The sequence below is a fragment of the Gorilla gorilla genome, chromosome 6 (assembly GCF_029281585.2).
Source record: "Gorilla gorilla gorilla isolate KB3781 chromosome 6, NHGRI_mGorGor1-v2.1_pri, whole genome shotgun sequence".
Lineage (NCBI taxonomy): Eukaryota > Metazoa > Chordata > Mammalia > Primates > Hominidae > Gorilla > Gorilla gorilla.
Genome location: NC_073230.2, coordinates 89,821,384 through 89,834,114, shown reverse-complemented (window position 1 = coordinate 89,834,114; position 12,731 = coordinate 89,821,384). Strand labels below are relative to the sequence as shown.

The 12,731-nt window shown below is 51.3% G+C and overlaps 1 protein-coding gene across 9 annotated transcripts in view; it reads left to right on the top strand.

Annotated features, from left to right (window-relative positions):
• Positions 1-12,511, top strand: part of TRRAP (transformation/transcription domain associated protein) — a 134,320-nt gene extending 121,809 nt beyond the window's left edge. For all 9 annotated transcript variants that reach the window (XM_031012671.2, XM_031012672.2, XM_031012670.2 and 6 more), the window contains 6 exons: positions 3,465-3,690; positions 4,406-4,623; positions 7,656-7,840; positions 10,322-10,525; positions 10,611-10,805; positions 11,341-12,511. In XM_031012671.2, coding sequence (XP_030868531.2) covers positions 3,465-3,690; positions 4,406-4,623; positions 7,656-7,840; positions 10,322-10,525; positions 10,611-10,805; positions 11,341-11,625 — 1,313 coding nt within the window. In that variant the 3' untranslated portion in view covers positions 11,626-12,511. The remainder of the gene's footprint in view (positions 1-3,464; positions 3,691-4,405; positions 4,624-7,655; positions 7,841-10,321; positions 10,526-10,610; positions 10,806-11,340) is intronic.
• The last annotated feature ends 220 nt before the right edge of the window (positions 12,512-12,731 follow it).

The following is a 12,731-nucleotide window of genomic DNA, read 5'->3' as shown; positions in this document are numbered from 1 at the left end:
CCAGCCTGGGGTGTCCTGAAGGAGCAGGGCCCACACCTTTCCCTTCCTCATCAGCACCCTGAAGGGTCGTGGCCAGGCTGGGCTGGGGGCGCCCTGTCTCGAGTTTGGGGGATAGAAGCCCACTGAGCAGTCCTGGCCCGGCCCCCTTCTCTGCCTTGCACGCCCAGAATGTGGTCCCTACCATACCTTCCAGCTGCCCTGCAGTGCCCGACTTAGCGCTTTTGTAATGATCTTTGCCACGTTCTTTCTTCACTGATGGGTTAAATCATAGACTAAGTGGTTCACATGTGTGGTATTTAAAGAATCTCCTAAAGACTCATTGTGTCCTAGATGACACAGTTAAAATTAATATTAAGTCACATAAAAGAAAATCTTCATCTCCTTAATTGGAAAGGACACTCGACAGCCATAGCCGGGACCAGGGTTGCATCGAGGTTGCATCCAGCTGAAGTGTGGCGTGTGCCCTGCAGTTGCTCCAGGCAGTCTGGGGGCGCAGCTCCCTGTTCGTGATGTGTGGATTGGGCTTGCCTTAGGTGAACCCACAGCTGAGGGAGGTGCTCTTTGAAAAGTGAAGGGCGAGCCCGGTCCTCCCCGTCTATACGTGAAGCGCTTTCATCTCCTCAGGCTTATCGTGAAGTGTGTGTGATGTGTGGTCTTTCACCCTTCTGAGAACGGAAGAGTCCGAGATGAAAGTTTTATGGAAATCATATTTTACTTAAAAGAAATGGTGGTATTCAGCATGCTTTTATCTTAAAATGTCCACATTATTAAATCAAAAAAGTAGAGAATCAGCAATGGGATAGATCTTCTGGCTTTTGATGTAAAAAAAAAAATAAAAAATCACAAAACCAAAACTGGAAAAAGTCAGCATGAGGCTCCTGACTCATCTCAAAGTGCAGTGGGTCTCAGACACGCACAGCCAGAGCTCATCCACCTTCCGCTCTCCTGTACACAGGGGAGGCTGTTTCTGTCTCTTTGTGTTCCGTTCGTGGAATGCAGTCCGATTCTCTAGCAGAGCTGCATGTGTGGGCTGCCAACCACGTCTGTAAAGAGGTGGAAGAAAGCTCAGAAATGGCGCACTCCATTTATCCCACAGAAACGAAGACTTCCATTCATGTGGGAACTGGTACATAAATATTCAGAGCCTTTGTTACTTTATTTGTAATAGCTCAAAACTGGAAACCATGCAGATGCCCTTTCAGAAGGTATTGAATACATTAGAAACACCTCAGCAATGAGGAGTTAATTATTGATACACAGTAACATGGGTGAACTTCCAGGAAATCATGCTGAGTGCAAAAAGCCAACTTGGATGTGTACTGAGGGATTCTTAATTGTGAAATACCACAGTGGAGACGGAGAAGGGATTCATGCTGGCCAGGTGTTCAGGATGCAAGGGAGAGGCGGGGGGTGGGGTGGGGGGGGTGGGTGGTAGCTGTGAAGGGCAGCCAAGGCATCCCGTGCTGATGGTGCAGCTCAGCAACTGATTGTGCTGGTGGCTCTGCGAGGCCACACAGTGACATGACCAGAGGTGGGCGCATGTATACACACACATGTGCACACACACGTGCACACATAACTGGTGAAGTCTGAATCAGCTCTTCAGCTCTTTGGACTGTGCCAATGTCACTTTTTGGTGTTGGCATCGCACTGGGTTGCATAGGATGCTGGTGTGGGAGGAAGAGGGTTAGGAGTACATGGGACTTTCTGTATATTTTGTTTGCATCCTGTTGTGAATCTCTAGGAATTTCAGAATAAAAGTTAAAAAGAGATCAGGCATGAGCGTGGCAGCACGTTCTTGGTCCAGCGTGGAGAGGGAACAGTGAGGTGGCCTGCGTCCTTGGCGGTGGCCTCTGTCTCTCGCGGCTCTGCTGGGGGATCTCACCTTGGTGCACAGCAGCCTCTCCAGCCACCTGCCTGTGTGGAGTCCTGGCACTGTGAGGAATGCAGAGGAGGGAGGTGCCACAGAGCTTAAAATGAAAGGGAAACCAGACAAGTGCTATGAAAAAAAAACACACACACACAAAATACATTGGCTTTCATGAAACCGATGAGATTTGTGGACAGCCAAGTTCAGACATGGTCAGGAATAGGCCACTCGTATAGCTGGGTGTTATCACACGTGGGCAGGGATGGTCAGGCCACTTGAATAGCTGGGTGTTATGCCCAGCGCCTCATGTGCGCTGCCTCGTTTAATTTCATCCTTACGGGGCAGGTGTTAAATTATTCTCATTCCTATACCACGGGTTAGAAAAGTGAGGCCCTAAGAGGTTCAGCGGCGTGCTCCAGGCTCTAAGCTGGCATGTCTTCCGCCATGCCAGCTCAGGGCTGGGCTCAGGACGCCGGCCCTGGGGATGGTGCCTCCTCGTGGCTCCCCCAGGGCCCCTGCTTTGCTGCAGTTTTGGTTGGGTTCGTCCTGACCTCCAGTCGCCCTGGTGAGTTAGGGTGACGAGGCTCCTTCCAGCACTGGCGCTCGTCTGGGAGGAAGTCGAGGTGTTCTACAGAAAGACATTTTAATATGAGTGACCTGAGAAATATATTAACCAGGGATTTTTGAATTGCTTCAGTGAAAAATGTTTTTGGCTTTTGCCATTTTGGTATCCTGCATTAGTTCCTTCTCATGGCTCATTTAGGATCTATCTCCTGGGTGGTCGTTTCCGTTGCCTTAGGCTCACTTTGATTACAATATCAGCTTTGACACGAGACCTTAGGGCTCCGTGTGACACTTGTGCTCAGAGGCGGGGTTGCCGTTGGATGCTGGTCTTCAGGCCCTGGTGACACGGGCTCCTGGTTGTTGGGTTTCACAGGCCGCCCTCAGGCTCCTGTGTCTCCCAGGGCCCCAGCCTCACACACTGAGGTAGACGTTGCCTCAACGGCATTGTTCCCGGAAGGGCCTGTGGGGTTGGGGATGGGGTTTCAGGCTGGTGGTTCCTCTCTTCCTCTTCCTCTCCACGTGGTGGGAGGTCCCTGACGGGGCTTCTCTTGTTCTGTCAGCCTCTTGGGGAGCAAGGGACATAAAATGTTTTGCTCCACACCATGTATAAAACGTGTAATTCGGCCGGGCGTAGTGGTTCACGCCTGTAATCCCAGCACTTTGGGAGGCTGAGGTGGGCGGATCATCTGAGGTTGGGAGTTCAAGACCAGCCTGGCCAACATGGTGAAACCCTGTCTCTACTAAAAATACAAAAGAAAAAAAAATTGGCCAAGCCTGGTGGCGGGTGCCTGTAATCCCAGCTACTCGGGAGGCTGAGGCAGGAGAATCACTGAAACCCGGGAGGCGGACGTTGCAGTGAGCCGAGATCGCACCGCTGCACTCCAGCCAGGGCGACAAGAGTGAAACTTCATCTCAAAACAAACAAACAAAACATGTAATTCGTAGCTGGTAGGGGCTTGAGCGTTTTTTGCAGTGAATTAGAACTGGCCCAGATGACTAAAAACGTTTTTAATCATGTTTTATTTTTAAGATTTTGACTTCAGCGTTCCAGGATCCATGAAGCTTCATAATCTTATTTCTAAGTTGAAAAAGTGGATCAAAATCTTGGAGGCCAAGACCAAGCAACTCCCCAAATTCTTCCTCATAGAGGAAAAGTGCCGGTTCTTGAGCAATTTCTCGGCACAGACAGCTGAAGTGGAAATTCCCGGGGAGTTTCTGATGCCAAAGCCAACGCATTATTACATCAAGATTGCGCGGTGAGTGGGCCAGCCTGGCAGGTGGAACTAACCCACAGCGCCCATGGACATGGAGCCCCATGGGAGCTCCAGGGTGGACCCTGTGGGGAATTTTGGACACAGATTCCCTGACATGGGAGAACGTAAGATGATTCTGGAATGTAAGTGGTCAGGCACTTTACAAGTTCTGCCCGCACTGACCGGTTAGCTGTGCTGAGTGCAGTCTGGGTTTGCATTCAGCAGGCCTTCTTCTGAGTCACCATAGAACTTGACAAAACAGTGTGTGTCCCACTCTTGTAAATCCTCGAAGCACAGTATTGAGGCAGAATCAGACGATTGTAGCATTTCCTAGAGCGTGCTGCATCTCATTTGAAATGCAGAAAGGGCTTTGAAGAGGTTTCTCTTAATAAAAAGTGTGTTTCGTCTTTATTTCTGAACCAGACACAGCTCTGCTTTTCTATATGTCCAGAGTTTAGTTGCCCTTTCCTCCAAATCTGGCTCCTGTCCTGGCCAGCTGTCCCTCCTCCTTGACTTCCGTCCGTGGCTGCTGAATTGAAAATATTGTGACTCATTTACACCGCATCAGGGTGAGGCAGGGTACAAATAAATTGATAAACGACCGCTGGCCTACACAGTCCGTTTTCCCGTGACAGTTCGGACATTCCTAGCTTCTTCTCAAGACAAGGACTGGTGGCAGAGATGCAGGGCATGTCCTCATGGCTTCTCGCTCTGGCAGGTTCATGCCCCGGGTAGAGATTGTGCAGAAGCACAACACCGCAGCCCGGCGGCTGTACATCCGGGGACACAACGGCAAGATCTACCCATACCTCGTCATGAACGACGCCTGCCTCACGGAGTCACGGCGAGAGGAGCGTGTGTTGCAGCTGCTGCGTCTGCTGAACCCCTGTTTGGAGAAGAGAAAGGAGACCACCAAGAGGCACTTGTTTTTCACAGGTAGGGTTGAGAGCCACACCTCGCTGGGTGCACAGGCAGCTTCACAGGTGGGGATGAGAGCCACACCTCGTGGGGTGCACAGGCAGCTCACGTTAGCCTTTGAGGGTCCAGCTGCGTCAGCAGAGAATGTTGTAGTCTGTGCTGACCAGGGAAGGCCTCAGGAAGAGGAGCAGCTCCGGGCCTTCAGGCTTCTCACTGAGAGATGAGAGCTGTGTCCACCTTTCCTCTAAGGTGAGCTTGTCCAACCTGCGGGCTCCATGCGGCCCACGATGCCTTTGAATGTGGTTCAACAGAAATTCGTCTACTTTCTTAGAACATTATGAGATTTCTTTTTCTTTTTTTTTTTCTTTTTTAGCTCATCACCTGTTGTGTCAGTGTATTTTATGTGTGGCCCGAGACAGTTCTTCCAATGTGGCCCAGGGAAGCCAAAAGATTGGACATCCCTGTTCTAAGGTCTTTTGCACTCTACGGAGTGGGCCCTTGGGAGAGCTGGCGCCTCTTAGTGCGTGCTGCCGGTTTTGCTTCTCCTCCCGGGAACCCAGGCTGCTGGGAGGAGAAGTGAAACTGCCCCGGCCGAACTTGGGCGCCAGCGGGGCAGCAGCACGCATCAGGTTTCCAGCGCGCCTCGAGCTGCTTCGCACGCTGCACTCTGGGCCCTCCCTGAATTTCATTCCTGGGTGAAACGCAGGACTCGGGAAAGTCTAGCTGCCCTGTTAAGGCCACAGAAATTGCCAGGGGGACACAAATAGCTGATAAGCAACCTCTGAATGAAGTCTTTGTCACTGAATTATCGTGAGTGGCCTGATTGTACCGGCACGTAGATGAGATGCTTATAATGTTATCCAGAGAAGAGAGCCACTTTGATGACTTTTTAGCATGTAATCCCTGAAGTCGGGAGCCCGCTGCAATGTATGTTATCTAGTCCTTTATGGAACTTTCTTTTGCCACCTAAGCTGTGATCAGCCCCTTTTGACCTGAAATCTCTGACCCTTAATTTTTTTATATCTCAAAATAAGATTTTTTTAAAAGCTTAAAGAAAGCTCAAAATGCATCACAGAAAGCTGTGTATGTTTTAACATGTATATAACATGACCTGTAGTGTTGATTCCAGCTGTGGGTTATTGATTTCTCTGCTTCCAAATGCTTGGTCAGCACGGAATGGTGATCCTAATGTGTGTCCTGGAGTCATTTGGGGATTTCTTTATGGGTAGACGCCAGGACAGCAAGCCATCAGCTGTGGCTTAACTGACATTAGACAGAATCAGCCACTTGGTTCACAGAAGTCAGAATCATCTGTGTGCACTTCACGTGCCCCTGACTCCACGTCAGGGGTTACAGAGTGGCTGGGACACAGCTGCCACTGGGACCCTCACCGGGCAGGCTTAATCTGCCATCTTCTGGAAATCTTTCAGCTCCCTCCAACTTTATTGCAACAAGATATCTGAATATTCCCTGAACCTAGTATCTTCACAAAGTATTATCTCATTTAATCCACAAACAACCCTATGGGGTAGGTACTATTATCACACTTTTGGAAGAGAAACTGCACACAAGTCTGATGCTGCTCCCCAAGGTGACGTCACTGGGGAGACAGGCTCTGGAGTGGTCACCCAGCGCTCGTGCCGCCTCCAGCTGACTCAGACCACAGTGGTTTCGGTGCAGGTTAGCATCCTGTCTGGCAGGTCGTAGATTAACTGCATGTCCAATACCGAATGGTGATTGGGAACAGAGTGCTGGTCACCATGTGTGGACAGGGATTTACACATTAATGGGGCTAGACGATCAGGTTGATGCTGGTTGCTTTCCTTATGTGGACAGAACACAGAAGATGACCTGAGGGATGATTTTCCTCCTCCAAAGATGGGGCACAGCCGTCCTAGGTGCTGAAAGACAAGTTTGCATCATTAGACAGCAGCTGTCTCAGAGCAGGAAGGCCAGACTCTTCCCATAGACTCTGATTAAGGAAAGCCTCTAAGAGTGAGCATTTGGCAGAGTCTATTTGTTTTTTAATTTTTATTTTTTTTGAGACAGAGTCTCACTCTCTCATTCAGGCTGGAGTGCAGTGGCGCAATCTCAGTTCACTGCCACCTCCACCTCCTGGGTTCAAGCAATTCTCCTGCCTCAGCCTCCCGAGTAGCTGGGACTACAGGTGCGCACCACCACGCCTGGCTAATTTTTGTATTTTTAGTAGAGATGGGGTTTTGCCATGTTGGCCAGGCTGGTCTCAAACTCTGACCTCATGTGATCCACCCGCCTTGGCCTCCCAAAGTGCTGGGATTACAGGCGTGAGCCACCATGGCCAGCCATGTTTATTCTTATTTTTTTAGACAGGGTCCTGCTCTGTCACCCAGACTGGAGTGCAGTGGTGCAGTCACAGCTCACTGCAGCCTCCAACTCCTGGGCTCAAGCGATTCTCCCACCTCAGCCTCCCAAGTAGCTGGGACTATAGGCTATCCTTTATTTTTTGCTTTTTTAAGATGTCTTTTTTTTTTTTTTCTTTGAGATGGAGTCTTGCTCTGTCGCCAGGCTGGAGTGCTGTGGCGTGATCTCGGCTCACGGCAACCTCTGACTCCCTGGTTCAGGTGATTCTCCTGCCTCAGCCTCCTGAGTAGTTGGGATTACAGGCACCTGCCACCACTCCCGGCTAATTTTTGTATTTTTAGTAGAGACAAGGTTTCACCATGTTGACCAGGATGGTCTCGATCTCCTGACCTCGTGATCCACCCACCCCGGCCTCCCAAAGTGCTGGGATTACAGGCGTGAGCCACCGTGTCCGGCCAAGATGTCTTTTTAAGATTGCCTTCTAAAGCATTTCTGTTTGTGGACACAAGGTGACGATCAGTTCGTGCCGTCAGAGCCTCGTGCCATCTGTTGAGCAAATGGATGGTGCATGACCACCGGCTTCTTCCAGCTAAGCCCCCAAGGCATACAGAGCCGGGTCAGCTCTGCTCCCAGTGGCACTCTGACAGTGGAGCTGAGCACTGGCCCGCGGTCACCCTCAGCCTGCCCCGTTTCTCTTCCTCTCTCCCCAGTGCCCCGGGTTGTGGCGGTTTCCCCACAGATGCGCCTCGTGGAGGACAACCCCTCTTCACTTTCCCTTGTGGAGATCTACAAGCAGCGCTGCGCCAAGAAGGGCATCGAGCATGACAACCCCATCTCCCGTTACTATGACCGGCTGGCTACGGTGCAGGCGCGGGGAACCCAAGCCAGCCACCAGGTAGCAGTGGGGCCGGGCCGGGGGCCGAGCTGCCGCCTGCAGCCCTCCTGTGTGGGGCAGTGCCTGGAGACAGGGGTGTTTAGGAGATGAACAGGCATTTGTTGGGGGCCACCTCTGTCATTTAAAGTAACTTTATTAGACTCATGAGATGGTGGAAATGAGACAGCTATTGACCTTGGTGAGAGGACACTTGTCGTGGACGGTTTGTTATGACCAGACACGGGTCAGTCCTCGACCTTGGAGAGGCCCCTTGTCCTCTGCCTGTACTTACAAAGAAGTGCCAGAATTAGAATTTTAAAGTAAGTTTCTGGCAGTCTCACTTGACAGCCACACCTGATCTGAGGTGATGGGAGGCTGTTTACAGTCTTCATTCATCCACTTCATGTTCCCGTTCACCTGGTCTGCTGCTGGGGGTGTTAGGCGATGTGCAGCATGTGTGCTGTTTTCTAAAATACAAAAAGCGACAGACTCTGGAGTGCATGGGGCCCAGCTGTTTCGGTTGCCTGAGCCCAGAGCATGGTGCCCGCAGGAGTCTTGGGTGGCCCTGGCCTGCAGCCCCTCGGAGGTGCAGAGGCCCCTCATTCACCTGCACGTTTTTGCCCTTGGTAGGAGGCAGGGCAGGTATGGGCTTTAGGTGGCGAGATTTTTGGGGGATTGTGTGGGGCACCCAGGGGCAGCTGTTTTGGCCTCTCCCTGGGTGCCCCGTGGTCCTTGCTATGGGTCCCAAGAAGGAGAGACCACAGAGGTGGATGCTGTGACCTTGTCCCGAGTCACCCAGGGACTTGTTCCAGTTCTCCTGGCTCCTGGAGGACTTAGTTTGGTTGAGGAAGGTTGAGCCCATGGTGTACTCTGTGGCCCAGGGCACGGCAGGGCCCAAGGTGTTCCAGGCTGCAGCATCAGGTGCAGCCTCCAGCTCTGTGCAGGCAGAGGCATGGATCCCTGTTTCTGATCAGCCTCTGTTGACAGAGTTCATGGCCTCTCTTGGGAATTGACACCAGGGCTTTTTTGTGGCACAGGCCATGGCCTGGTCATTCTGTGGACGATGGGCAGTTCTGAGGTATTTGCAGGAGAGGAACGGATTATATTCTTAAGGCGGCATTAACTTTCGACAGCGTGGAAGCCAGTGACAAATACGTGCTGACCTCAGAGTCATCCTGTTTCTAAACAGCGTGAGTGACCGGCTAGGCAGTTTGTTCCAGCTTAGCAGCTGCCAGGGCCTATAGGCAGAGGGAGATGCCCACAGCACAGAGGAACCCAGCTTCAGAGCCGCTTCCTCCTCTTGTTTATTTTGTTATTTATTCTATTCCTTCATTCTTCTCTCTCTTTTTTTTTTTGTTTTTTTTTAGATAGAGTTTCGCTGTTGTTGCCCAGGCTGGAGTGCAATGGCGCGATCTCGGCTCACTGCATCCTCCGCCTCCTGGGTTCAAGCGATTCTTCTGCCTCGGCCTCCTGAGTAGCTGGGATTATAGGTGCCTGTGACCACACCTGGCTAATTTTTGTATTTTTAGGAGAGACGGGGTTTCACCATGTTGGCCAGGCTGGTCTCGAACTCCTGACCTCGTGATCCACCCACCTCGGCCTCCCAAAGCGCTGGGATTACAGGCGTGAGCCACCATGCCCAGCCCAGCCTTTTTTGTTTTGTTTTGTTTTTTAACTAAATAAAAAAGCTCCTCCAGACTGTTGTAAGCCTTTAATTTCTAGAGTTCTGACAAAGTTGATTTTGATGGTTTTGCCAGCATTCTCACTGCTTAAGGAGCAGATTTTGGAACTCCTTTGCAGTCTCAGAAGTGCTTCTTCCCATTTGACGGATGAGGAAACAAACTGCATGTGTCGCCGGTGGCCTGCCTTGTTCTTGCCGGCAGAAGGGCCTGCTTTCTCACAGCCATTCCCACGGAGCACATGGGTAGGACTAAGCTGAGAAAAGACCCCGTAGATGGCCTGTACCCGATGGTCGAACGGGAAGTCCATTAACTGAGTGAACTCTTACTGAGTTGGTGATGTCTGCAGTAGTCTATGAGTCTCTAGTACAGAGTTCAGTCTCTCGTGTGGTGTGTGTGGTTAGACCAGCTCCTTCAGTTTGTGAAACATCTGTCATTAGTATAAAGTCTTGGTTGGAAGTGGTGCTGCTGTTGTCCGGCTGTTGTGTTCTGTTAATTGGCCTGATATATTCCGTAGTCAGCAAGGGTGGAAGCGTTCAGATATTTACCTGCATTCTTGTCAGGTATCGCATATCAGGTAACTGCAGATTTGACGCAGACCAGCCGCATTGGTGCTTTAGAGCAGACAGCGGCGAACCCTGGAGGGAAACAGCCATCTTGTGCCTCCTCGCCTTCAGTCTCCTAACAATGCGTGCGTTAAATCTGTCACCAGAATTTACAGAATTTACTCTTGGTGCTAAGTTAAAGAGGAATTGCAATTTGAGAATTTTTCTTTTCCAAAAAAGTGAGTGAGATGGGAGTGTCACGGAGCGCTGTGTTTCAGGTCCTCCGCGACATCCTCAAGGAGGTTCAGAGTAACATGGTGCCGCGCAGCATGCTCAAGGAGTGGGCGCTGCACACCTTCCCCAACGCCACGGACTACTGGACGTTCCGGAAGATGTTCACCATCCAGCTGGCTCTGATAGGCTTCGCGGAATTCGTCCTGCATTTAAATAGACTCAACCCCGAGATGTTACAGATCGCTCAGGTAACCTGCTTTGAACAGCCAGATCCTCTCCTCGTGACATCGCCTTTCTGCTGAAGTTCCTAAAGTGTCTCCTTCTGAAATTTAGGACACTGGCAAACTGAATGTTGCCTACTTTCGATTTGACATAAACGACGCGACTGGAGACCTGGATGCCAACCGTCCTGTCCCATTTCGACTCACGCCCAACATTTCTGAGTTTCTGACCACCATCGGGGTCTCCGGCCCGTTGACAGCGTCCATGATTGCGGTCGCCCGGTGCTTCGCCCAGCCAAACTTTAAGGTGGGTCTCCGCGTCGTCCTATCACAGGCGCAGGCTAGAGCCGCTCAGATGCCCGCGCGTCACGGCCTTGCAGGAGCTGCTGATCTGCCTCACGGGCTCTGCGCTCTCCACAGTGGCCAGCACCCCTGTGTGTTACGTCCTTTGCTGTGAGGGCAAGGGATGGTTTTCTCTTTGGTTCACTCTTGTCTGTAGTGCTTGGAACGGGCCTGCCTGACACTCGGCAGATGCCGGAAGGTGTCAAGTGAACAAATAAACAGATTGGGCCTCGGTCGCAGCATGGCCGCCTTTGTCATCTAGGTCCGCGCTGCCCAACACTGAGGCCTTCTGGCTGCTGCTCCAAGTGGAGGAAGGGGTTTGTCCCCCAGCGGCTTCCCCAACCCGTCCTGAGGGCACACAGCCTGGCCTGGTGCTGAGACTCGACTGGCCCTCGGTGGCCCCGAGCAGCCGCTGTGGTTGAGTCCCACCTTGTTAGGAAGCTGCCCCTGTGGGCTGTTCTTGGTTAAGCACAAGTGGTCTCGTTCTCTCCCTCACGCAGGTGGACGGCATTCTGAAAACGGTTCTCCGGGATGAGATCATTGCTTGGCACAAAAAAACGCAGGAGGACACATCCTCTCCTCTCTCGGCCGCCGGGCAGCCAGAGAACATGGACAGCCAGCAACTGGTGTCCCTGGTTCAGAAAGCCGTCACCGCCATCATGACCCGCCTGCACAACCTCGCCCAGTTCGAAGGCGGGGAAAGCAAGGTGAACACCCTGGTGGCCGCGGCAAACAGCCTGGACAATCTGTGCCGCATGGACCCCGCCTGGCACCCCTGGCTGTGACTGTGGCCGCCACGGCCACCCGGAATGTGAAGGGCGCCCCAGGCTCTGAGCCCGCAGCTTTTATGACTTCTCCCTGCCTCGTTCCTTATATTCACAGAAGCCCCATAGTTTCACTGGGTTGCAGTTATTTTCCTGGTAGTTTGCGTGTAAGAGAGGGAGCATATAGTTTTAGAGGAAGCTGAACTATGACGACGCTGGGCAAGGCGGTTGGAAATGGCAGAGCTGAAACTTATTCCAAGCTTTCAAAATAATCTTTTAAGAAGCCAGGATTCTCCGGTCTGGAATATCTGGGTGAGTCCTTTTTTTTATGGTGTCCTCCCTCTGTGAATGTACAGGCGGAACTGTAAGAACAGCTCCCTTCCATCCATTTTTAACTCTTTCGGAAATAACACCTCACAGCAGCTTTGTGCTTTTGTACAGACCTTTGTAACAAGTGTACAGAAAACTCATTTTGTTTGAGAAACAGGAGTTGATGAACCCATCATGCTGGTTTTTCTCTGAGCACAAAGTTTTAGGCTGTACACAGCCAGCCTTGGGAATCTCGTTGAGCGTTCGGCGTGGATCCACGGGGCCAGGCCACCCTGCGGGAGCGCCACACACATCCACTTCGGATTCAGTGGGTGAAGACAGAACTCTGAGAGTCTGCAGGCGGCTCCTGTGCTTTTTATTTCTGGCTCTTCGGATGTCTTCTAGACATTTACTATCATTGCACCTGAAGAAAAAATCACTTTTACCTTCCTAATTTAAAAAGACAAAACAGAAATGTACGTTCCTTCGCTAGCTTTAGTCTTTCTGTTCCCATTTTTATAAATCTGAGCATTGATAATGTTCTATCTAAATTTGTACAGTGTGATTTTTTTTTTAGAATAAATATTTTATAAAAGGGTTTATTGTCCCTTGTTTACGTTAAAATGCTTGTTTCCATGAGGGGTTTCTTCCCTCTCAATGTCCCTAGCCCCTTGGGAACCAGAGGCCCCAGAGACAGTGTGGGCTCCTCAGCGTAGCCTCTTGGTGACAGCGTGCGCTGCCTGGGCAGGCACAGTGCTGCTGTGATCACAGGGGAGGCCATGACTTGGCACATGGGAAGCCAGCTCAGAGCATATTCA